This window comes from Excalfactoria chinensis, chromosome Z, assembly GCF_039878825.1.
Source record: "Excalfactoria chinensis isolate bCotChi1 chromosome Z, bCotChi1.hap2, whole genome shotgun sequence".
Classification (NCBI taxonomy): domain Eukaryota; kingdom Metazoa; phylum Chordata; class Aves; order Galliformes; family Phasianidae; genus Excalfactoria; species Excalfactoria chinensis.
This window is the reverse complement of record NC_092857.1, coordinates 56130873-56156680: the sequence shown is the minus strand read 5'-3', so window position 1 is coordinate 56156680 and position 25808 is coordinate 56130873. Positions and strand designations below refer to the sequence as shown.

At 42.2% G+C, this 25808-nt stretch overlaps 1 protein-coding gene across 3 annotated transcripts in view; it reads left to right on the top strand.

The window, feature by feature from the left end:
• The window catches only part of LOC140264340 (uncharacterized), a 97183-nt gene that overhangs the window by 24655 nt on the left and 46720 nt on the right, over positions 1-25808 (top strand). For 2 of the 3 annotated variants that reach the window (XR_011906034.1, XM_072360050.1), the window contains one exon: positions 22211-23448. Coding sequence is in view for 1 of the 3 variants with exons in the window: in XM_072360050.1 (XP_072216151.1) it covers positions 22211-22226 (16 nt within the window). In the remaining 2 variants the exon portion in view is untranslated. Of the gene's footprint in view, positions 1-22210; positions 23449-25808 lie in introns of those variants that run through there. The other variant, XR_011906030.1, reaches the window with a different exon arrangement.

The window sequence follows — 25808 nt, the reverse complement described above, 5'->3', positions numbered from 1 at the left end:
CCCAGCGGCGCTGCGGCGTCCGCTCCGCCCTCTGCACCGGCGTCCCCTGAGCCCATGGCCGCGGAGCCGGAGAGAGTGGACGGCCTCCCTCCGGAGCTCTGGGCTGCGCTGTTCAGGGACAGACGAGACATCCTGGACCCGGTGCTGCCCTGGCTGGAGCAGGAGATCCGGCGCAGCGGGGAGCTGCGCTGGTGGAAGATCAACTGGCTAAGGAGCGTGATCCTGGCGTTCCTGTGCCAGGTGGGGCCGGACAGGGACACGCTGGTGCGGTGCATCGAGCACGCCCTGGGACCCATCACCGCACCGCTCGTCGACGCCCTCATCAGCACCATCGAGAGCCGGTGCGGCCAGGAGGCCCGGAGGATGCTGGGCCTCGAAGACCTCGGCGCTGCCCAGGAGCGGGAGGACGGGCCCGAAGACCCCGGCGCTGCCCAGGAGCACGAGGACGGCTCTGAAGTCCCCGGCGCTGCCCAGGAGCACGAGGACGGCTCTGAAGTCCCCGGCGCTGCCCAGGAGCACGAGGACGGCCCCGCTGCCCCGTCCGGTCCCGCCGCCTCCCCGCAGGATTCCGCCGCCCCCAGCGCCGCGCCCTCCGGCAGCTCCGAGGGTCCCGAAGCGGAGGAGCTCCCCGGCACGTCCAGCGGGGCCCTCGGCAGAGGATCCCGGCGCCCCACGAAGAGGAGGGCCGGCAGCGCCCAGCGCGCTCCTCCGCCCCGCAAGAGGCGGCGCCCCCGCCGGAGGAGATATTTTCGATAGCAGCCTGGCCATGCACTCAGGCAGAAGTACGGCGCCTCTAGCGGGACTTTCACAGCTTCCCAATAAAAGATAAAAACACACAAGCACGTGTCGTTCCCAGGGTCCAACTTCCCAGACCCTTCGCGCTTCACGCTCACGCCCAACACGGTGCCACTCAAGCGTCAGTGATACCTCAGCACCCTTATTGCTCTCCTAAAATACCTGAAAAGTGATTGCAGCAAAAGCTGCCAGACTGTTCTCACTGGTGACAGTGTCACGGAGTAATCTAGATCAATCTTTCTCCATGACAGGGGGGCAGTGGGCACATGGGCCCCCAAAAACAGGAAGGGGAAAAAAAGGGAAAGGGGTAGGGAGATGGGAGCTGGGCTCAAGGAAACAAACAGATCAGCAGCAATGATCTAAGGAGGAACATTTATTTTACTAACTGTGATATCGGAATGCAAGATAAAAAAGTATAATACAATCTAATTGGAATTGAGGCTAATAAATCAAGTACCCTCACTGCAAAGAAGTTCTTGCGCACATTCATGCGGAACTTCCTATGCTGAAGTTTCAGCCCATTTCCCCTAGTCCTGTCCCCACGCACTACTGAAAAGAGACCAGCCTTTCCATTATGGTTCCCACACTTCAGGTATTTATTAACGTTTCAGCCTTCTTTTCTCAAGGCTGAACGGACCCAGTTCCCTAAGTCTCTCCTTATAGGGGAGATGCTCCAGGCCCTTCACCATCTTTGTGGCCCTCCGCTGGCCTCTTTCCAAGAGATCCCTGTCTTTTTTGTACTGGGGAGCCCAGAGCTGGACACAATATTCCAGATGAGGCCTCATCAGGGCAGAGTAGAGGGGGGGATCACCTCCCTCGACCTGCTGGCCACGTTCTTTTTAATGCACCCCAGGATGCCATTGGCCTTTTTGGCTACAAGGGCACACTGCTGGCTCATGGCCAACCTGCTGTTCACCACTAAGTAGATTCTTCTGCATCTAAATTACAAAAAATAAAGTAAGACCTACATATTTGATTACTCAGCATACTAAAGTGAAAAATGTTGTCAGACTATAATGTAGCAGTCTAAATTAAGGGTGGATTTTTTATTTTTATTTTTATTTTTTTTCCAGTTGGACTGTACAGTCTTTGTGAGGAAAACTTGAGTATCAGGCAAAGAGATCATTTGATATTAAAGATGTTCCAACTTAATAGTTGAAGATATATGTGCAAAATGTTGCAGTTTTGGTGCATTTTATGTGAAAGTTGATTTTCCAAATTCATCCTTTAAAACTCTGGTTTGGTTTATCTAATTATGCTTGTATTTTATTTGATAATATGGAGAATAAGAAAGGTTCGCAGTTACACCACTGTGAGTTTTTTAACTTTTGCAAATAACAAACTGTTGTTAAAATTTAGAAACTAATCTCAAAAATGAAGCTGCAATTTTATTTGTTTATTTATAAATTTTGCTCACGGCAAATATTTGTTTATAATTTTTAAACCAAACTCTAAATGCTATTTTAAAATAGACAGTATTTTATAATAGTTAATGGAAACATACTGTTGAAAGCACTACAAACATAAATGGCAGTAAATGTGAAGTCACCATGCACCAGTGGTATAAGGCTTTTTTGAAATGAAGAACATGTTTTATGAACATTTGAATATGTAAATGATGCTTCTAAAATAGAAAGAACTTTAAAAATAATTATATCTTTTTTCTTCCTCCCCTCCCCCCCCACTAAGCCAAAACATTATGGAATAGGGCAAAATCTCACAACAGATAATTGTCATGAGTTGATTTTTTTCAGCCTATTTCTCTGTTCACTTAAGGTATGATACTCCCTCTTCTCCATCCTCCAGTATCTAAGTGAGAAGTATTAAAACCCCTGAAGTCTATGGATGTCCTGTAATGCTTAACTTTTAGGGGCTCACACAAAACATATAATTTTGCATTAAGCTACCTTTCACTTCGTGCCTTTCCCCAAGACTTACTCACTCATTTTGGGACAGATTGTGGCATTGATTTATAACAAGAATTCCCCACTGACTTTAATAGGAGGGTCTGCTAAAAAATCAATGGCCCGATCTGGATCACCATGAGATTCCTTCCAAGGAAAGTGCCTGGTGCCTCATAAGAAGAGGATAAGTGAAAGTACTGATAGTGTGGCAGCAGCATGAGAGCTGGGAAATGAAAGGAGGGCTGATAGCAAATGGTGCTCAAAAATAGAAACCAAGCTGAAGGTGAAGTTTTGGCTCTTGGACCTTCTTCAACCTGTGTGCTGACAACCATCATTTTTTTTTTTTTTTTTTTTTTGTCTTCCTCATCTGGAAGGAGGCCTCACAGACAGAATATTGCCTTCACTCTGGTCTACATCCCTGCGTTAGAGATGGGAAGGGTATTGTTGGGGCAAAAGCAGTGGGAAGTAGGGAGTTCAGAAGAAAACTAAGAGTACTTGTCCAAAATAACAGGCTATGAGGAGCATGTTCCCAGAGTTACTCTGACTTCATTTACAAATTATGTGCTACTAACCCAACTAAGCCTAGTTACAGTCACAAATGTTACTCTAGAAATCGCCATCTACACACTGCACTAGTGGTGATGTCTTGCAGCAGAGCTGTTCCCAGTCTCTGCTTGCACCAGGAGTTTCATGGAGGTGAAGCATTCAATGGGGGACCTACTTCAGGTTTGCAACCATGGAAGTGACTGCTTAAAGGACATATTCACAAAAGACTGATTTATGCTTAGTTAGGAGTTTGGGCACCCAGGTTCTTTTAAAGATATGTGTCTCTGCAGTTGTGTCATAATTTGTGTGCCTACCTCATTTAGATACCTTCTTTAAACTGCTGGTTTAGAATTCATATGTAAATGTAAACTTTTTAAAATAATGCCCTTAAATTTGAGGAGATAATGTTCGAAAAAGATCAAAACATTAACTATTCATTCAGCTGAGTAGCTGCTGTCCATTGCCTCTCACAGAAATCTCTTGCAGATGCATTCCTGTAGCACACATACAAAATTACTCTGCTAAAGAAAGGTTTGCCTTTGACAGATGTGGCCTTAGGCATGCAGAGGCTGCGACATTCATGGGCATAAAATATGAAAGCCTAAAACACAGTGGATGCATCCTTCTGATTTTCTCAAAATAAAGAGATGCAGTCTCATGTGGGGAGGAGTACATGCATCCTCTGTAAGAAACCAAAATATTGTTGTTTAGAATTACAGGAATTGTCAAAAACAGTATTTCACACTTTTACAGTGTTCTCTATTCAAAACATTGCACAAGCCATAAGAAATGAACCAGTAAGATAGTGGAGTTGACATGATGTCTTCTTTGCTTAGGATAGTCATGGCTTTGGGTAAAAATGTACACAGCAGTGAACAAAATTGTGTCAGAGAGCAAAACACAGCAAAGGCTGTACAGCCACGAGTGTTTCTGGAACCAAAAGAAATGAAGTAAAAATCCCATTTTGTGTCTTGCTCCTAACACATTTCAGTTACGCTAACTGGTATTATTCATTTATTTAGTTAGTTAGTTATCAAAGTGATTTTCTATCTAGGAATGTAATTATAAATGAAATACTTCTTCAGCTGTTGTTAGCCCCGGGTGCTCTAGAAATGCCAGCTTTGTAAAAAGAATTCACTAGCCCCCTCCAGCTCCTCTTACCCACTTTCAGTCTCTTCTGAGCTCCTGAGAAGTTGAACGAGTTTTGTAGTATGGAGCTTCTCACCTGCACATAGTTTGCCCTGGATGTAGAAATATTTGTTATCTGTTCTGTAATAAATTATTATCATACTGGTGATACTAAGTGTTTTCTCTTGACATGGATATGTACTAATGAAGATAAAGGGTGTTTGTGTTCATGGCTGTCTGAAATTAACTTCCAAGTGTGCCAGATATTGTGAACTAACAGTCAAAGTATGAAGGGAACCTTGAAGATGATGGCTGAGCATCACACAGTGCTTTTCTTGCTCCCTCCTTGACCACAGGGACCAGAGAATTGGAAAAAACAAACAAACAAAAAAAACAAAAAACAAAAACCATCTAAGTAGAACTTATGGGTTGAAATAAAACTATTCACTAAGGAAAATAATTGTGACAAATATATATATATGTACATACATAAATATATATAACAGGTGGTGCATATGTATTTGCCCACCACCTCCTGATTGATGCCCATCTAGGACCTCCAAGCATCTGAAGAAGGTGAGATGAACTCCCACTCCCTTCAAATTGTCTTCTGCATGATGGCATATTGTATGGAATATCCCTTTGGCCAGATTAAACCAACTGTCCCAGTCCTTTTCCCTCCCGGCTCCTTGGGCTCTTTGCTGAGGATGGCCTTGGATCTACAACACTGCTTAGCAGCAACTATAAGCATAGCAGTGTTTCTAGGAAATGTGAGAAACCAGAATTTCTCACAGCTGTCAGGAGGACAGTGTCATGGCTATAGGCATCAGCTGCAGTACCTGCAGGCTTATGGTAGAGGCTTGCACTGCAGACATAAGGGCAGTGTCCAGAGAACAATTTGGTAGATAGAAATGGCAACTACCCTAATTGGTAAAGACCAGATATTACAGAATTATACTGCAAATGTAGCTGAGTTGAGGTAGAGAGAGAATTTTAAAGCACACTTTTTAGTATTCCACATTTTCAAATGAATGTCTTTCTACATGGGAATTGTGGAAAATGTAATATGTTTGTAGAATATGGCACTGCCAGGGGCAAGAATGAGTGGTACTTACTGGAATGCATATAGTAACATGTTTCTGAGAATATATTCTGTTGTTTTTTGTTTGTTCGTTTGTTTTTAATATACACTAAATGTAGAACTATTCTTTTAATGAACAATTTCAGTTAAAGTTTGCAATTTGTTTGTATTTTCCTGATAGATGTTTTACCTATAGACACAGATTATTTCCTTCTGAGAAAACTGCAGACAGTACGCCCTACAGCTCAGCATTTTAACAGTTACTTTTATGTTTTCTTGATTTTACTTATTTGAATGCCATATGAAAACTGTCACTTCTGCTTACCCATTCCTGTTGTATTGAGATTGCTATTGGTTAACAGCATATAAACTTCAAAACAAAGTTGCCGCATCTCTTTTCTCTAACATTAGGGTTTAAAGTGCTCCTCCAAATAGTCTTATTAAAAATACCTAAATGATTCCAAGAGGGAAATTGTCTCATGAAGCTGCAAACAGAAAGTTGCATCATAGGATAAAACTAGTAGCAATTAGTGTTTTTTCAGAGTGTGAGTAGCATTTGGAGTCTAAGCAAAAGAACACACAAAGCTACAGGAGGTTATTTTCTTCTGTAAAAATAAGGTAATCTACATGAAATAGTAGTTGAAGCTGAGAGGTACTTAAAGGTGTTTAAAATAGAAAAAATATATTGTTTCTTAAGTTAAATTACAGAATTTATGTGTGAAATTAACTTTCACAAAAATTAAGCATGATGATATTCCACCAAAGTTTTAGCTACACTAATGAGCAGTTCACTTAGCTTCAGTTATGCTTTGTAGGGATTTACATGCTGCACAGGTAGCTCACTGATGAAGAAAAGAAGTGAAATTTCCTTCTGACTAGCTGCTTCATGATGGGTCCATTCTGGTGTTAAGCAGATTTTGTTCTGTGTGTGTAAATAATGCTGGCAAGGTGCCCTGCCTGGATAGTCTGATCCAAAGCACCAGTTCCCATTCTCTTTGCCACTGAACAATTAATTTCCATGGAAGTAATGGAAACAGCCTCTGTGACAGCAATGGTTAAAAATTCATAAGGGTCACAATTAAAAGCTGTCTGTGAGGAAACAGTAGGGACATTATGTATTAATATAAAATACATAAACAAATGTAGCCCTTCAGATCTAAAATCAAATATACCTCAATCTTCAGGATTTTCTAATTTGCTGACTACAGAGTTTCAAACATCAGTAAATACACTGAAAGAGGTTTCATTAGGCTGTCTTCTGTAAAACGACTAGTTGATAGATTGTATATTCCACTGATATTTGTGAATGCAGATTTCTTTGTATGAGTGAGAGCACTGTGAAACCATACTCTCTTATTCTGTAAAATCCGATGTAATCTATAGATCTTTCCTGCAAAGTGTAGTCCACTCTTCCTGAGACACCGAAAGACTCCTTTGTTTTGCCCATATCTTCCTTGTTGCTTTGTTTTGTTGTGGGCTTTTTTGTTTGTTTGTTTTGTGTTTGTTTGTTTTTTTTTTGTCTGATTTTCCACAGCTCTTTTCTTTACGCTCTCCAATATGCATTCTGCTCTCTCTCTGAGTCTCAGCAAATCCCCTTCGTCTTTCTTCCATGCACCTTTTGACTTTTCTATACTTCTCATTCAAGTACAGACAGGTGATCTTTTTCTTAAGTTAGTGAAGTATCTCTGAGCCTAGATCATTCATGCCATAAGGTTATATGGTTATCTGTCACACCAGCCAACAACCCTCACCTGTTTTAGTGCGTTGAGTAAACAGATTGGCAGAAATGTGATGCCCTCCATCTGAACAGGAAAACCTGCCCCTTGCTAGAATTGTTACTTTAAGACTTTTCCAGTTGTGACAAGAATCACAAAACCAAAGTTACATTTTATGTATGCTTAACCATTACAGGAGCAGTAAAAGGTGAGACAAATTTACAGCCCTTTCTAGTATAAAATATCTCATGATCACCTCAACACGTACATTCATATTCTGAAACTACTGAATATGGAGATTTTAAACATGGACTATATGTCTTACCTCAAAGACTTTTGTTATCAACATAATGTGATGAATAGGCAGCGATGTCATAAAATGCTCTTCTTAAAAAATTCAATGTTCTGATTGAGTCTCCCAGATTCCTTAGAAAATGCTGATCCAATAGAAAAATACATAGACATAAGCTTTAATAAACATATCTGGCTGTGCACAAATATACACACTAGAAGGGCACTATTGCCATCTCATTACTTGGTTTAGGATGTCATTCCTGACTTTTCTTGATTAGACTTGAATTGCAAACTCATGCTTGAGAACAAGCTGGGCTCATTTTAAGACTCAAGAAATACTATTTTTATTGCTCAATATTTTCCATTAATTAAGAAGTAAACACTATTTTTTTTTTTTCAAGTAGGTTATCTGGATTACATTCTAACAAAAATGAGAAATAAAAAAATTCCAATTTTCATGACAACCTTGGCAGTGCCCCTCTCTAGACACATCTGTGGTTAATCTCAGACCTCAGAGCTCACAGACAGTCCAATACGTAGTGTGCACATAGGAGAAGTCAGAGTCATTTTCTGGACCAAACCCTTTCTGAAAAGGCCCATACCCCTGCTCTCATATCAGAAAGGACTACTGTCATAAATGTGTACCTTAAAGTAGCGTTGCCTTGGTTAATATAGCAATAGTATTTTGAATGGATATGGGGTTTGTTTGTTTGTTTTTCTTTGTTTGTTTTGTTTTTGTTTTCCTCCTGTCATATAACAGAAAACTGGGAAATAATCATTTGCTTTGGAATTATTTGCTTTGGAGTTATTTGCTTTGGAAGCACAACACCTAAATCCTTCATAACTCAAAAAAAAAAAAAAAATACACACTCACTCACATGCATATATATAATCTATCAGTATGAAATTCCAACAAGACAAAAGAACTCTGTAATTTTCACTAGACTTTGTACTTAAACATCAAATGTATCTTGAGCTACAAGGAATTAAATAAGTACTAATTAATTATAATAGAGCTCCATTCTGACTGTGAGCATCTTGAGAAAATAGCAGGAATATAACATACAAATATTGCTCAGTTACAAAAATAAGTACAAAGAATGACTTTGGAAGCTGAAGTCTTGTGATGAAAAGGCCTTTTCGTAGAATCATAAGTTTGGAAAGGACCTACAAGATCATCTAGTCCAACTGTCTTCCCATTACCATTGCTACCACAAGCACTAAACCATATCTCGTATCATCATATCATATCATATCATAGTATCGTGCGAGTTGGAAGGGACCTTAGAGATCATCGAGTCCAACTCCCGGGTTTCGAGCCCCCTGTGTAGCGAAGCGGCACTTCTACCCCCTGCGCCACAGGGGGGATTCGAACCCGGGCCCTTCGGTGCCGCAAGCAGCACTTCATACCACTGAGCCACTCGTAGCTCCTTATCCAGATGCCTCTTGAACACTGCCAGGGATGGTGACTCCACCACCTCCCTGGGCAGCCATTCCAGTGCCTGGCCACTCTCTGAGAGAAAAAGATTTTCCTTATGTCTAATCTAAACCTCCTCTAGTACAACTTGTGGCCATTTCCTCGGGTCCTGTTTGTTGCCTGGGAGAAGAGGCCAAACACTTCCTTATCAGCTTAAGGAAGCTGTAGCGTGCAATGACGTCTTGAATCTCCTCCTCCAGTCTAAACAATCCCAGCTCCTTGAGCCGCTCCTCACAAGACTTGTGCTCCTGACTCCTCACCAGTTTTGTTGCCTGGACATGTTCCAGGGCCTCAGTGTCTTTTTTGTAGTGAGGGCCCAAAACTGAACACGATACTCAAGGTGTGGCCTCACCAGAGCTGAGTACAGCTGGCCACAATATTTGTAATACGAGCCAGGGTGCCGTTGGCCCTCTGGGCCACCTGGGCACACTGTTGGCTCATGCTCAGTTGAGCACTGACCAACACCCTCAGGTCCCTTTCCTCTTCACAGTCATCCAGCCACTCAGCCTATAGCACTGCATGGGGTTATTGTGGCCAAAGTGCAGGATCCGGAACTTGGCCTTGTTGAACCTCATCCCATTCATCTCAGCCCAGTGATCCAGCTTCTCTAGATCCCTCTGAAGGGCCTCCCTACCCTCAGGCAGATTGGCACCACCTCCCAATTTGGTGTCATCTGCAAACTTACTGAGGGTACACTCAATTCCCTCATCTAGGTCATCAGTGAAGATATTAAACAAGATGCACCCCAGTACTGACCCATGGGGGACACCACTTGTAACATGTTGCCAGCTGGACTTAACTCCATTACTACCTGTTGGGCACAGCCCTCTAGTCAGTTCCTTACCCAAAGAAGCGTATACCTCTCCAGGCTACAGGCAGCCAGTTTCCCCAGGAGAATACTGTGAGAGACTGTCTAGCTAGACTACATCAACAGGTTTTCCTTCATCAAACAATCTGATCACCCAGTCACAGAAAGAGATGAGATTGGTTAAGCACGACCTGCTTTTCATGAACCCATGCTGACTGGGCCTGATTCCCTGAATGCCATGCATATGCCATGTGATCTCACCCAAGATGATTTGCACCATGATTTTCCCTGGTACCGAGGTCAGGGTGACAGGTCTGTAGTTCCCCAGATCCTCCTTATGGCCCTTCTTGAAGATGGGAGTCAGATCGTCAAGCCTCCAATTTGCTGGGACCTCTCCAGATAACCAGGAGCGCTGGTAGATGTCAGAGAGTGGCTTGGCAATCAGCCCCACCAGCTCCCTCAGCACTCCAGGATGGAGCCTGTCTGGTCCCATGGACTTGTGACAGTCCAGATGGAAAAGGACCCTTCTTCTTATCCTCAGTGCTCACATTTCCCGCTGCATCAACTAAAGGATGAAAATTTTCATCTCTTAACATTGATATATTTGTAAAACAATTTCTTATTCTCTTTTACTGCAGTGGCCAACGTATGTTTAAGTTGGGCTTTTGCCTTCCTCACTTCTTCCCTGCATATTTTAGTGACTTCCTTGTAATCTCCCCAGGTAGCCTGTCCCTGCTTCCAGAGGACATAGTCTCTCTTCTTCTTCCAGAGTCTTAACAATAGTTCTCGGTTCATCCACACCGGTCTTCTTCCCCTACTGCCTGCCTATGGCATTCAGGGACAGCCTGTTCTTGTGTCTTTAAGACTTCCACCTTGAGGAGCGTCCAGGCTTCCTGGACCCCTTTACTCTAAGGAGTGACTCCCAAGAGATCCCTGCAACAAGTGTCCTGAACAAGCCAAAGTCCACCCTCTGGAAGTTCAAGAGAGCAGTTTTGCCAGTCACCCTTCTGACATCTCCAAGAATAGAGAATTCTACAATTGCATGATTGCTCTGCCCAAGACATTCCCCAACCTTCACATCACTCACCAGTCCTTCACTGTTAGTGAAGAACAGATCTAGCAGGGCACCATCCCTTTGTACGAACTGCAAGAGCATTTGCAGTCAGTCTGGGCTAGATCTCCAAGTGCATCTGCAAATTGATTGCTATTTAGTCAAGTTTTTACAGGTGCTTTTTCATGAGCTCTGCCAAAACTCCTTACTGGAGAAGTGTGAGCATCCTTTCTTCTCTGGTGAAAGTATCCGTAGAGCTTTCAGGCCGAGGTGCACAGTGAACCTGAAGGTAAGCCTGCTTTGCTGTGAAAGGTTATCTGAGGAAAGGAAGGCAGCGCAAGCAAGTAGTGCAAGTAGTGATCCTGAGCTGAAGGAAAGACAAGAGGTAGGAATTTGGTCAAGAACCCCATTCTCACTTCATTTCCTTGGGAAAAACAAACCAACAAACAAGAAAAGCAAAAGAACCACCCAAAACAACCACATTCCTGTGATCTTGCATGGAAAAATATCTGTGAATCAGCTTACACCAGCGTGGTAGTCACTATCTCTGCTCATAGTAAGCTGTGCTTATAGGTAGTGGCTGAAGTAGCAGGGGCTGTAAGTATTAGCCTTTAGTTTTTCCTACGCTCTTCTTGCTGTTCTTGGGATTACAGTATAATCATGGTCTCCACCAGGAAGAGATCCTACTCCTCCAAAACTGTGGCAACTCAGACAGAGGGCCAGGCCAGGAATGCCGCAGTTCAGGTTTCTGGCTGTGTGGAGTGCCTGGAGTTGTTGCTGCCTGGGGAGGGTGGCAGGGCCCCCACCTGCGTGAGATGTGAGCAGGTGGACGAGCTGCTAAGCCTGGTGGTGGAACTCAGGGAGGAAGTGCAGCGGCTAAGGGCCACCAGAGAACGTGGGAGTAAGAAGCAGGGTGAGGAGTATGGAAAAAACACCAGGAAGGTGGTGGACCCCCTGCCCTACCACAGGAGGACAATCCCTACCACTGAGGAGGGCTGGCAGAGAATTCCAACTCGCCGTCGTGGGTATCCCCCCTGCCTGCCTGCCCCGTGTCCACCACTCTCCCTGAGCAATAGGTTTCAGGCACTGGAAATCAATCAGGAGGTGAGTGGAGAGAGGGTGGAGGAACTACCTAAAAGGGAACCCCCTAAGCTGAGTAGGTCCTCGGATGGTGATGATGGTAGTACTCCTCAGTTGGTGGTGCCCCCCAAGTCCATCCATTCCTCACCCACCATTAGAACATCACCATCAAAGAAAAAACGACGGGTCATCGTTATTGGTGACTCTGTGCTGAAGGGAGCAGAAGGGCCAATATGTCGGCCAGACCCTCTACATAGAGAGGTCTGCTGCCTCCCGGATGCCCGGGTTAAGGATGTAAGGATGAAGCTTCCTTCTCTAGTCCACCCCTCTGACTACTATCCCCTATTAATGTTCCAAGTTGGTAGTGATGAGGTAGGCAGAACTTCCATGAGGACTCTGAAAAAGGATTTCAGAGCTTTGGGGCGACAGGTAAAGGGTTCGGGAGCACAAGTTGTGTTCAACTCTATCCCACCTGCTTCAGGGAAGAATGAGGGATTCAATATAATGGGCCAACAGATCAATACCTGGCTCCGAGCTTGGTGTGCCCGGCAGGGGTTTGGGTTTTTTGACCTTGGGTTCCACCGGTCAAAAGGGATCTTAAGGAGAGAATTGGGTAGGTTCATCCAGAGGGCTTTAAACTAGTTATGAAGGGGGGTGGGGCAGTAGCTGGGGTCACCAAAATGGAAACTGCATGCAATGTCCCTGTGCTTGCAGGAGAGGGGTATGCTTCTAAACCCCTAAGGTCTTGGCCCTTGGTGAAGGAGGAGGATGACTTGCCTCCTTGTAGGAAAAACACGAGGGCTGGTGTTAAGCTGGTGGCTGTGGAAACGCCTAATAGTAGTCACAAGGCTATTAGGGCTGCTGCTGATCGCAAGGAGGCCAAGCTCAGGTGCCTTTATGCTAATGCACGCAGCATGGGTAATAAACAAGAGGAGCTGGAGGCCATTGTTTGTTCAGAAAATTTTGATATAGTTGCCGTCACTGAAACGTGGTGGAATGACTCCCACACATGGAGTGCAGTGATTGAGGGCTACCAACTTTTTAAAAAAAATAGGCTAGGTAGGAAAGGTGGTGGTGTAGCTCTCTATGTTAAAAAAGATTGTGAATGCGTGGAAATCAATAATGATGATGACAGGGTTGAAAGCTTATGGATCAGAATAAAAACCAAGGCCAACAATACCGATGTTATTGTGGGAGTTTGCTACAGGCCACCTACCCAGGATGATGAGGTGGATGAGATGCTTTATAGGCAATTGGGGGAGGTCTCAAGGTCACTCCCCCTCATTCTGGTGGGGGATTTCAACTTCCCAGACATCTGCTGGGATTACAATACAGCAGACAGGGAACAGTCTCGGAGGTTCCTAGAGTGTGTGGGAGATAACTTCCTGACACAGTTGGTGAAGGAGCCGACGAGGGGAAACAAAACTCTGGACCTGCTGTTTGTTAACAGAGATGGTCTGGTGAGGGATGTAAAGGTTGGAGGCCGTCTGGGACAAAGTGATCATGAAATGCTAGATTTCTCGATCCTTGTCGAACCACGGAGGGGAGTCAGCAGAACTGCCACCTTGGACTTCCGGAGGGCGGACTTCAACCTCCTCAGGACTATGGTTGAGAGGGCCCCCTGGGGAGTATCTTTGGAGAGTGTGGGAGCCCAGGAAGGTTGGGAATACTTCAAGGAAATTGTCCTAAAGGCGCAGGAGCTGACTGTCCCAAAATCGCGAAAGATGAGCCGACGGGTGAGGAGGCCGGGCTGGCTGACCAGAGACCTTTGGCTTGATCTAAAGAACAAAAAGAGAGTTTACGGTCTCTGGAAGAATGGGGGAGCTACTTATGAGGATTACAGGTTTGTAGTGAGGCTGTGCAGGGAGAAAATTAGGAAGGCCAAGGCGCAGCTAGAACTGAGCTTGGCTTCTAAGGTTAAGGAGAATAGTAAATGTTTTTATAAACACATCAATACCAAGAGGAAGGCTAAGGAAAATCCCCATCCCTTGTTGGATTCTGAGGGCAACTTGGTCACTGAGGATCGGGACAAGGCTGAGGTACTTAATACCTTCTTTGCCTCGGTCTTCAATAGTTATGCTTGTAACTCCCTGGGAACGCAGCCCCCTACACTGGTAGACGGGAAGGGGGAACCAAAAGAGCCTTGCGTGATCCGTGATGAGATGGTCCTGGATCTACTTAGAAAGCTGAATGTTTATAAGTCCATGGGGCCGGATGGGTTGCACCCTAGAGTTCTGAGGGAGTTGGCGGATGTGGTTGCCAAACCACTGTCCATAATTTTTCAGCAGTCTTGGCTGACTGGGGATGTCCCGGTGGATTGGAGACTGGCAAATGTGACGCCTATCTTCAAAAAGGGCCGGAAAGATGATCCTGGCAGCTACAGGCCCATCAGTCTCACCTCGGTGCCTGGGAAGGTTATGGAAAGGATAATCTCAGGTATCATCATGGACGAACTAAAGGTCAGCCATGGGATCGGGCCTAGTCAGCATGGGTTTATGAATGGTAGATCCTGCCTGACTAACCTGATTTCATTCTATGACAAGGTGACCCGCTTAGTAGATGAGGGAAAGGCTGTCGACGTGGTCTACCTGGACTTCAGTAAGGCCTTTGACACTGTCCCCCATAACATTCTGGTAGAGAAGCTGGCTGCCCGTGGTTTGGATGGGTGCACGCTCCGCTGGGTGAAGAACTGGTTGGATGGCCGGGCCCAGAGAGTTGTGGTCAATGGAGTGGAATCCAGTTGGCGGCCGGTCACAAGTGGCGTCCCCCAGGACTCGGTGCTTGGGCCGCTTCTGTTTAACATCTTCATTGATGATTTGGATGAGGGGATTGAGTGCACCCTCAGTAAGTTCGCAGACGACACTAAGCTGGGAGGGAGTGTTGATCTGCCTGAGGGGAGAAGGGCACTACAGAGAGACCTGGATAGACTTGATCGATGGGCCAAGGTTAATGGAATGAGTTTCAACAGGGCCAAGTGTCGGGTCCTGCATTTTGGTCATAACAACCCCAGGCAATCCTACAGGCTTGGGGAGGTGTGGCTGGAAAGCTCCCAGACGGAAAGGGACCTTGGTGTGCTGATGGACAGTCGGCTGAATATGAGCCAGCAGTGTGCCCAGGTGGCCAAGAAGGCCAATGGCATCCTGGCTTGTATCAGGAATGGTGTGGTGAGCAGGACTAAGGAAGTCATCCTGCCCCTGTACTCAGCATTGGTGAGGCCTCACCTCGAGTACTGTGTCCAGTTTTGGGCACCTCAGCACAAGAAGGACATGGAGGTACTGGAGCAGGTCCAGAGAAGGGCAACGAGGCTTGTTAAGGGCTTGGAGAATCAGCCCTATGAGGAGAGACTAAGGAAGCTGGGGCTGTTTAGTCTGAGGAAGAGGAGGCTGAGGGGAGACCTTATTGCTGTCTTCCAGTACCTGAAAGGTTCTTACAGTGAGAGTGGGGCAGGTCTATTCTCACTACTGACTTGTGACAGGACGAGGGGAAATGGCCTCAAGTTGCGCCAGGGCAAGTTTAGGTTGGATATTAGAAAGAACTTCTTTACAGAAAGGGTGGTTAGGTACTGGAATGGGCTCCCCAAGGAGGTGGTTGAATCGCCATCCCTGGATGTGTTTAAGAGCCGCTTGGATGTGGTACTCAGGGATATGACTTAGAAGAGGTTTGTTGTTGTGGTATTGTTTTGTGGTTGTTTTTTAAGAGATAGGCTACTGGTTAGGCTGCGGTTGGACTTGATGATCTTCAAGGTCTTTTCCAACCTGAGTAATTCTATGATTCTATGATTCTATGAAGACCACCTTCTTTTTATTTTATTTATAATCCTCTTGCTATCTTCCATTACCTTCCGTATTTCCTTAGGGATTTGTCTTGTTTTTATTTTTCATTAGACCTGACATACGTATCTCTCAATTTTACAAGAAGGCATTTATTTGTTTCACTGATATCTAAATTCTCTTTTGCTATTTGCCTCAGGCTTGCGCTTTATTATCCCTGGCCAGGGATCTGTGCATACAGTGCACTCCTATGGCTCCCTAAGCCTGTGAGCAACATTTGTGAATTACCATCACTTAATAGTTTGGCAAAAGAGCCCCTGTTATAATTTTATTTACAGTTAATTGTATACCAGAACACTTTCTTTCCTTCTACTATGCAGCAAATGTAAAAAAAAAAAAAAAGGTACGTTTTCACAATTTATTTAAATAATGAAGATCCATAATATTTTGTTTTTATTATTTTGTCCTTTTGACACTGTATTTTTAAGTTTTTATGCATTTAAGCTCACTCAAAAATCATCCCCCCAAAAATCCCCAGAATTACTTAAAAGTAAACTTGACAAAAAACACACCACTTTTCATCTTTACTATTTTTCTTTCTCCTTTCTTCATACCTCCATGAAACCCATATCAAATTTCTCATCTTTTGACTTAGTTTTAGGTGTGATTATATCCTTGTACCTGGAGCAGAGAAACCTCTTCTGCCAAAGGTCCCAGCCACGCAGTTTGATGACTTCCTATAATCTCTTTGTTGCAAATTTGAAATGACAGTCCTCCCTCTGTTCCAGACTGCATGTACTAATTCCACAACATATTGATATCATCTCTTGATAAGAAGATGAGGCATAGCCACAGAGAGCACATGCACATGCATGCTCTGTATTGCTAATTACAGTGCTAAATAACAGAGTATTTTTATTTTCTTCTCGTACATGGCTGTGTACGAGACCTCTTGGCTGTGTTTCTGCATCTGATAGGTCCTACCCTTCACTTTTACGTAGTCACCATTTTCCTGTGAGAATGGCTTTACTCATATTTAGGCCCTCAGTAAGGCTTATTTGGTGCTTCACAGGTTATTCTTTTGCAAACTCTTGTACTGCATCACAGAGAGTGTGAGGTTTTGACTTTGGTTAACCTTTGACTGAAGTTTGTGCCTCATAAGCAGATTGGAATAAGGGCTGGTTTGTCAGCTGTGGGATCCTGTGGACTACTGCAAAATATGAGTCAACATTTGGAACAGTCTCTGCGACTGGAAAATTTGTGTGGGTTACTGTGAGTTCTCCTGAACTCAAAATGCTTATTAATTTTAACCTCATGATTCATATAAACACAGGGTAAATAGGAGAGATTCCAAGTATTATGTATATTCACACAGAATGATGATTTCTTTCTTTCACTCCATCCATTATTACCTTTGTTTTATTTTTTATTTTTTAACCAATACAGCAATAAGGCCTGGATTTGTTCTCAGCAGAGACACATTTCTGGCAAGGCAGGGCAGCTGACTGCTCACTTAAATGTTTAAATTAGTGCTCACTTATATGTATGCCACTTATAAGTATGCCAGATGCCAATGCATAAAACCAACTTCTGTATCACCTCTCTCTTATCTCATTCTCTAACATGGCCCAGTTTAACTTACTTTTTGAAATATTAGTGCTCTGTTTATCTACAGATAAATATACATCCTTGTATCCTTGAACAGCTCTTTTCCTAGCCTAGAAGTTAAAACTTTCAGGTTTCCAATCTGCTTTCCATGGTGCAATCCTTTCTTTTACAAAACTCTTCATATATTATAAACTTTATTCATGCAACCCTCTACTTAATGCTATTTGCAGTCTGGCAATATTTTGCTACTGAGCAGAGAACACAAAATCGATGAGGCAACTTTAATATCTCCTGTCCCACAATGAAAATGTGGTTCATCTCCAGGCTGTGATTTGGTGACATTCTGCAGGAAGCAAAAAAGAGTGCAAATTGTTTTTGTTTTGTTCTTCTGTGAAACTTCATTGGAGCTCTTCTTTTTTGTCCACTGTCATCCAACTTTCCAGAAATTGCAGGAAGTCATTCCTCCTGCTGAAATAAACAGAAGCAGGACCTACAGAAAAGAGATTTTTAGTCATTAATACTGATTATTGATTCTAGAAGAAATACTGTAACAGTAATAAGATCAATAGAAGATGAGATTTTTTCTTTCTTGGGGATTTTAAGATCGCTATCTTCACATGTTTGGAGTTAGTAGAGAAGCGAAGTTGCAGCAAGTGACAAGAATGCTCAAAGGTGTTATTTGCAGAGCCATCTCAAAAACACATTTTGAAGAGTTGGAGTGAATGCAAGGGATGTTTTGGCATGGAATCTAGGAGGAAGAACAGTCTTGAAAGGCACAGCCTGTGCTGATCATGGGATGGTGTTGCTGTCATTGCTGTGCTGCTCACATTTCATGCTTGCTGGGGTTTGGCAGCTAAAATTGTTATTTAAAGACAGCCTTCCACCTTAATCAAGTTTTTAATATTATTTCATTATTTAGTCAAGGAACTTTATCAGTGCTTATTCTAACAAGCCTGGCAAAGTGTGGAGAAATATTGGTTTTGTCTATTCTGTGCTTTCAATAAGTCTGAAATTGTAATAAGAACCTAACTTCACAAGAAATTGATTTTCACAGTCTAAAGAAAGACTATTGGAGACTTGCTATTCTTTGTGCAATACAAAACAAAAGGATCATCTATGCATGCTTTAAAAAGTTATCAGCCTCTCAGATATTCCCTGTAAGCTTAATAAGTCTGTTTGTATGTATCCAACTAAATATAGCACTCTTGGGATGTGTATATATGTGTACATATATGTGTGTAACTTTGCATATGAGCACATAAAATGCCATCTTTGAAATTTCTTAAGCATACGTATCTGTCAGTCTATGGAGAACTTCCAGTTTCTCTCTCTCTTGGCAAGAGAATCAACCCAGACTGACCCACTGTCTTGTTCATACAGTTCCAGCCATCAGACTAAAAAGCAGGAATAACATCATATGAATCGCTGAAAATAAAACAAAATGAATGTAAGACTTCAACAAAGACTCAGTTCTGTTCCTTCTGGTGTATCTAAAATAAATCATCTTCCACTTGGCAAATAGCTAGGCATGCAGGAGACCCTTTCAGGATAGTTTGCCATAACTCACATGCATAGCATTAAGCACAGATACTGCCAGGCAGAGGGCTTGTTTGTTGAATTCCCCTGATGGCTACATCTATGCTGGCAATAAGCAGCCCCTGTACATATGAATCTCTCACAGCTCAGCCTAGAGAAGCATTTTCCCCAAAGACATCACTGTTTTTTGTCAGGAGTAACAGAGTGGAGCACATTTGTGAGGGCTGTAACCAGAAAGTGCTCTGCACAGATGGTTGCACTGATAGGGATTATTCAGGAAGGATAAATACAGCAGGAGTGTAAGCCAAATCACAGAAAATCATGCTTGTGAGTTAACCTGCATTTCCAGACTGCTTTTCAAAGGGTGAAATAGTTTGGGATACTTATGTTGAGCAACCCTTTGTCTTTCTACATAACATACAGCTAGGAGATTCCTATCTTGAGTAAGGAGATCCCATCATACAGTAAGCAGTCTAACTATTGTGTTATTGTTTGCAATAATGCTACTGGGGAACGAAGTAAAATAGAGAAAATTCTTTTCTTTTCTTTTCTTTTCTTTTCTTTTCTTTTCTTTTCTTTTCTTTTCTTTTCTTTTCTTTTCTTTTCTTTTCTTTTCTTTTCTTCTCTTCTCTTCTCTTCTCTTCTCTTCTCTTCTCTTCTCTTCTCTTCTCTTCTCTTCTCTTCTCTTCTCTTCTCTTCTCTTCTCTTCTCTTCTCTTCTCTTCTCTTCTCTTCTCTTTTCTTTTTTTTTCTCAAATTAATTTTCCTACAAGAAGAGCTGAAATATCTCCTGTTTCAGTTCATTACAAAGTCCCAGGCCTGTAAGACCTATCTCCACATTCCTGAACTGCATGGGTTTCACACCTCTGTCCTGCACTAACCCCTGAGGGCCCTGGCCCTGTGCACACACATACATTAGTCACTGTACTGAGCCCAACAGGGGGGTGACCCACTGACGTGGCTGCACCAGCAATGCACAATGCTTATTCTTGAGGCAGTACTACAAACACAGGCAACAAACACATCCGGTGTTGCAGCCATGAGCTGAAAGACAGAGACAATAGGCAGGTAACTTCAGTCTAAAGTATAGGCAAATTAGACAGAATGATTAGAAGCTCTTAATGGTGTGGCAGTTTTTGGACAAGGTTTGTTTTTTAATGGAATAAACAAACAATCAAACAGCAGTGAGTGTGTATTTAAAATGATTACCAAAGCACTTCTAAGAAGTATTTTCTATAGAATTATGCTTGGCACATTGTATTCCTACATGCTTTCACATTTTTAAATGAATCTACTTCTGAGAATGGCAGCAACATCTGGGGGTTATAGGGAGTGTGTTTGCCGACATGTCTTCAAAACAGAGAAAAACTCATGTTTTACCTAACTTCATGGAATGTCTTGAAACTGTCAGTATTGCTGCCTCAAAGGTATGGACAGTAAATGTCTCTCTGCCTTTCTGTTCTTTAGACAATCCAAACTTTGTCCCAGTTTCAGAATGGCAGCTTATGCTAGCTGCAGACATACAGTAGCTCCTTATTGCTCATATGGGAAGTCTAGGTTTTACCAGCTTATACAAAGAATGTAAGACAGTATTCAAGTGCAATATTTTATGTCCCCATAATTTTTAATGAGTGTTGAACAAAATGGGCTCTCTCATAACACTTAGAGCAACAATCTAAACTCTGAAAGGAGTGTTTTACAACATTAAATTTTCTTGCATAAGTCTCTGTTGTGTGTCTTTCTAACGCTCAGCTCTGGGCCATGGCCAGTAGTCTTTTCCCCCTTTTCATTGTGTGTGTGCTGATTCTGTGTATGTGATAGCAGCTAATTATCACCTTCAGTAGGTAAAAGTAAATGAATTCAGAAAAGGAGAATAAAGGTTACATTGGAGATTAGGAGAAAGTTCTTCACCGGAGGTGGCTGCGTTCTCTCTTTCTTGCTGTAGGAAGCACAAGTCAGCTGCCAGCCAATGTGTAAGGGAGAACTGGGCATGTTCCAGGTCAGAGCTGTGCTGCCAAACACACCTCGTGGAAATGATAGAGGAAATCTGAGCCTAGGTGTGAAAGCAGGACCTTTGGGGACAGTTTCACTGTGTATGAAAATATTTAGGTTGTTTGTAACTATGTGTTCATAAAAAAGAGTTCATTCTGCTTAGGCTCAGGTTATTTGGTCTTTAGCTAGTAAAATAATACCTGTTTGGAAAACAAAATCAAAGCTATATGGATGAAGCTCAGTCCTGCAAAATTGCCATATAAATCACTCATGACTAAGTAGATTTTGTGTCTAGTCAATTGTCATGGTTTTGCAATTTTTGCCCACTTTTGCCCAAATTATGCCCACTTTTGCTGGCAAAATGCCCGCATTCTCCATCAATTATGTCACAGGTTACCCTAAAATCTACTGGCACCCATGACAGGGGTATAGACGGCCTGCAGGGCCGCTATCCCAAAAGGAAAAGAAAACAAGGAAAGAGAAAATAAATACAGCGGCAACGATCTAAGGAGGCACACTATTTTACTAAATACTATATCGGAATACAGAATAACACAATATAATGCAATATAATTGGAATTAAGGCTACCAAATCAAGTAAAATAAGAGAGAGTGAGTCCCAAAAACTGAGAGGCCTACTGTAACTCTAGGCGAAACGGCTGGAACGTTTCCACACACTCCCCCTGGCTGGCAGAATCCAAGAGAGCGAGTCCAGCACTGAAGTGAGATTATATAGTCCTGGTCATATGACTGACCGTGGTGCTCCCTGGGACATGTAGTCTTCTTTCTGTGAGCAGCAGATTCGTCAAAATTATCTATGCTTAACATGATGTTATGATGTGGAATACTGATAGCAAAATTACAAAATTGCAAAACCATGACATCAATATATTTTGTAAAGAGATTTTGCATGAATCTCCAGTAATAACAGTGCCTTAAAACAATGTACTCACTCTGAGGTAGTAGGCCTCACATTCATTGTGGCAAAGAGCAAATGATCTTTTTATTTCCATGTCCCAGGAGTAGAGATACAGACAGGGTGAAGATTTTACTGGAGGTCAAGTACAAGATAGCAGAGCTGGTATTAAAACTGGAGCTTTTCCAGTGTTGTTCCTATACTTGAGGCACTTCATATTGCTACTTCAGCTGTACTTTTACTCTCAAATAAACAATTTTATTATTTCTTTATGACAATAATGTTAAAGAGCAAAATATCTGAAACATTAATGTATAATTATTTTTGTGTCCTACTATCTATAAACTGAAAGAGTCTCTTAGTAAATGAGCACATACCTGCATCATTCTACTTCACAAAGAATAAAAGAGAAAAGGAATTGTTCATTAAAGTTTTACTTAAGCAAGAAATAATGAGTGTGCTTTGTAACAAGCATCCTTTCCTAATGTACTTAATAATTCTGTGTTTCAGAGCAGTGCATGGATAGTGACTTATCTTCCTGAGGAGAATGAACGAGATGTCAGTTTGGAATAATTCCTGGAATTAGAACAGCATGAGGTCTCCTCTACCACTCTGAGGTAATTCCACTGAATTGCAAGAAATCCAAAGTGATGTATGTCTAGCTGACTATGCACTGATGGTGTCAAGCCTCGCAAACGTTCTGTATGCCTGCAGCCAAAAGAAGAAGGAGAATGGGTAACCCCTGGGACATCACTCCACAAGGCATGGCAACCACACATTTCTCTCTGAGGAGTATTTATTCAGCAGAACAAAAGCTTCCCTAGGAGGTGGACAGATCTACTAATAGTGGTAGCTCAGAATTCTGCTACCATAAAGCATCTTCTTGAGGTCATTGTGAAGAATTGCTAGGTAGTTGTTTACCCACCAGCGCAGCATAACAGCAAATACAGCAGCACTGAAATCCTGCTTTCCTTTAACCTGAAGCACACCAGAGGAGGTTTCAGTTGCAATCATTTTGCATCAGGATGAGCCTGATCTAAAACGAGGGCGGAAGCAGCCCTACTGGGACTTGTACACATAAGTAAGTCAAGTATGATTTGCCAAGTGATATGCATGAAAACTAATTTGCTTGCTGGTGAATGTTCTTTTGTAACATTTTCTTTAAATGATTGTAGCTCAAAAGCAGGAGAAAATGTACTCAGGTCTGAGGTATATCTGCCTCATTCTGCTTCCTTAAGGTTGCGTCAATTATGTATGCCCTCATCACTTCGGGTGACAACCTGGGTAGATATTAATTGAGGATATTAATTATTATGCAATGACTTTCACTAACTGTTTCTCCTGTAAGACTACTTCTAAAAAAAATTGATTGTGTTGACAATGGTGTTCTATGATGAATGGTTGTTAATATGTCTTTAGTGCAAAACAAAATACCATTTCTGCAATAATTTCAATGATTCCAAGTCAGTATGATTTTAATAATATTATGGGTAGATTACACTTTTTTTTTTTTTTTTTTTCCTTTTCTGGGAGTGGGAATACCCTTCATATTTTCTATTATTCATTGAAAACCTCCAGAAAGGCATTCAAATGATTGTCAAAAACATATTTAAAGATCCTGAAACATACTGCAAATGACACAAATCCTCTGTGTTCAGAAACTTCAGAAGTTTGTCTTGATTTCAGTGGGAGCTCTGTAAATCATGTGCTGAAAATCCAGGTTCTAACAGCAAAAACTCCTTACCAGAAACACAGATGGCAAATATATATATATACATATATATACATATATAAAATATGTAAATATATATGAAGAAATATATTTAATTATATTATTATTATTATATTAATATATATATATTAAGAAAAAAGCTTGAACAAAGCTTTTTTTGCAACTTTATCATGTACTTCATAAAACTATCAAAAAATCATTAATACAAAGTCAAATAAAGCCTTATGTGCTACTACTCACTTGTGAGAATTATGCTTTCTTAACTTCTCTTAAAGACAAATGCTGCTGCATTTTCTAACAACTGTCTGTTTCATTCTTGTTTCCAAGCTAAAGTTCATCACAGTGCATATATACAGTTCCCATTATTTAATAGGCATTACACATGTAAATTAAAAAAATACATATATGCATATAGGCACATCCCCCTCTAATTTTTGGTGGCCTCTTCTAGGAGTAAATTAATGACTTACATTGTTCTGATGTGTGTGCTTAAAGAATACATTATTCTGTAACACATTAACAACTTCTTACTTTACTTAAGCAGCATTTCACCTATTTAAATTAAATGAAATACTTGATTTCCTCAACATTTTTAACTATAGACCTGTGCTTATTCTGTGAAAGTGCTAGTGAGATCTCAGGCTGATTGTGGAGATCTGTCCTTACATATGTGTAGCTCAGTGGTCTTCTACAGTGCAAATAGTAACAGGCTCTATTCCCAGTTCTTTGGTGGGCTTGGCACCACCCCTGAAATACACTATGAACCTGCCTGGCTTCCTTCTGTAAATGGACAGGATTGGAGTTAACACAACTTCAAGAGAATTTCACTTGCAAAGTGGGTGTTTATTTTCTACCTGTGAAGGTAGTTATAGGGGTTAATGTATAAACAGTAAACTACAGGGGCTATAAAATAAGCAGAAGTCTCCTGTGTGGTAGAAAAGAAAGGAGTGGACTCTTTTTTGCCTCCCTGAATCACAGCCAAATGTGTCTTCCTTTTGTAAGCATCTTTTGTAACATCTTTGTTGGAGACAGGGACAGTGGGATTGGGTTCACCATCTGCAAGACTGCTGATGACACACAGCTGAAAGCTGTGATTAAAATGCATGAGGGAAGAGATACCATTCAGAGATACCTGGACAGGCTTTAGAGGTGGGCCCTCATGGGGTTCAGTAAGGCCAAGTCCAACGTTCTGAACCCGAACTGGGACAGTCTCAAGCACAGATACAGCCTGGCTGATGAGTGGCTTGAGAGCAGCCCTTAGAAGAAGGACTTGTACAGTTCTGATGGATGTAAAGCTAGACATATCCATCAGCGTATATTAGCAGCTTGGAAAATCAACAGTATTCTGGACTGCATCAAAAGAGTGGTAGCCAGTAGTGACAGAGAGGTGACTGTCACCTCTGCTCTGCACTCATGGGGCTTCATATGCAGTACTGCATCCAGACCCAGGATCTCCAGCACAAGAAGGCCATAGAGCTGTTGGAACAGGTTCACAGGGAGGGCCACTAGGGTGATTGAAGGCTGGAGCACCTCCTCTGTAGACAGGCTGGAGGAGTACAGTTGTGTCCCAGTTGCAGTCAATGGGATTTGACCATGCCCTTCTATGGGTGTCACATTAAGAACTACACCAGCTGCTTCTGGACTAAAACTAAGGAACTGACACTGAAATCTCCCCTCTGGTGGGCAGATCCACTGAAACAAGTGAATTAAACTGGATGAATCAGTCTCGAATTTCCATGCCATCAAAATATGTTTGTTACAGTATAAGAAAAATCTGAAATGAATATAACATGCTTGTGGGATGTTGTTTCTTTGTTTTGAGATGCAAGGAAAGTGCGAATTTTTGGAAAGGAAGGTTAACTGTCCATATCGATCCTTATTGTCCACATTCCGTAATGTATTTTATAACACCTTATTATGAAAATTAATATAGCTATATAGCTATACATATAAAAGATCTCTCACAGAAAAAAAAGTTACTTTGTAATTGTTACATATCACCAGTCTGTTTATTTATCCTGTTAAAAAATGAAGACCCAAATGTATCATTAATGCCAAAGATTTTGTGTGGCAGTTTAGACATCAGCTTTTCATTTTATTTTATTTCTTAGTAATAAGTTTGTTATTATTTTATAAGCAAGAACATACATCTGATTTGAGACTGAATTATGTCGGTAAATGAAATTTTAATCTCTGGTGGTTGGAAAAATTCTAAGGAAGAGAAAAAGGAAAGGTCTCTGTCTCTAGGTTTTGCTTTGTCACCCTTCTGTACTCCGCATCAGAACAAAGGCTATATGCATAATGAGGCCATGCAAATGAACTGAAATCAGCAGAAGTAGAGTGGGGGATGGGAAGATGTAAAATATGGCTATCAGT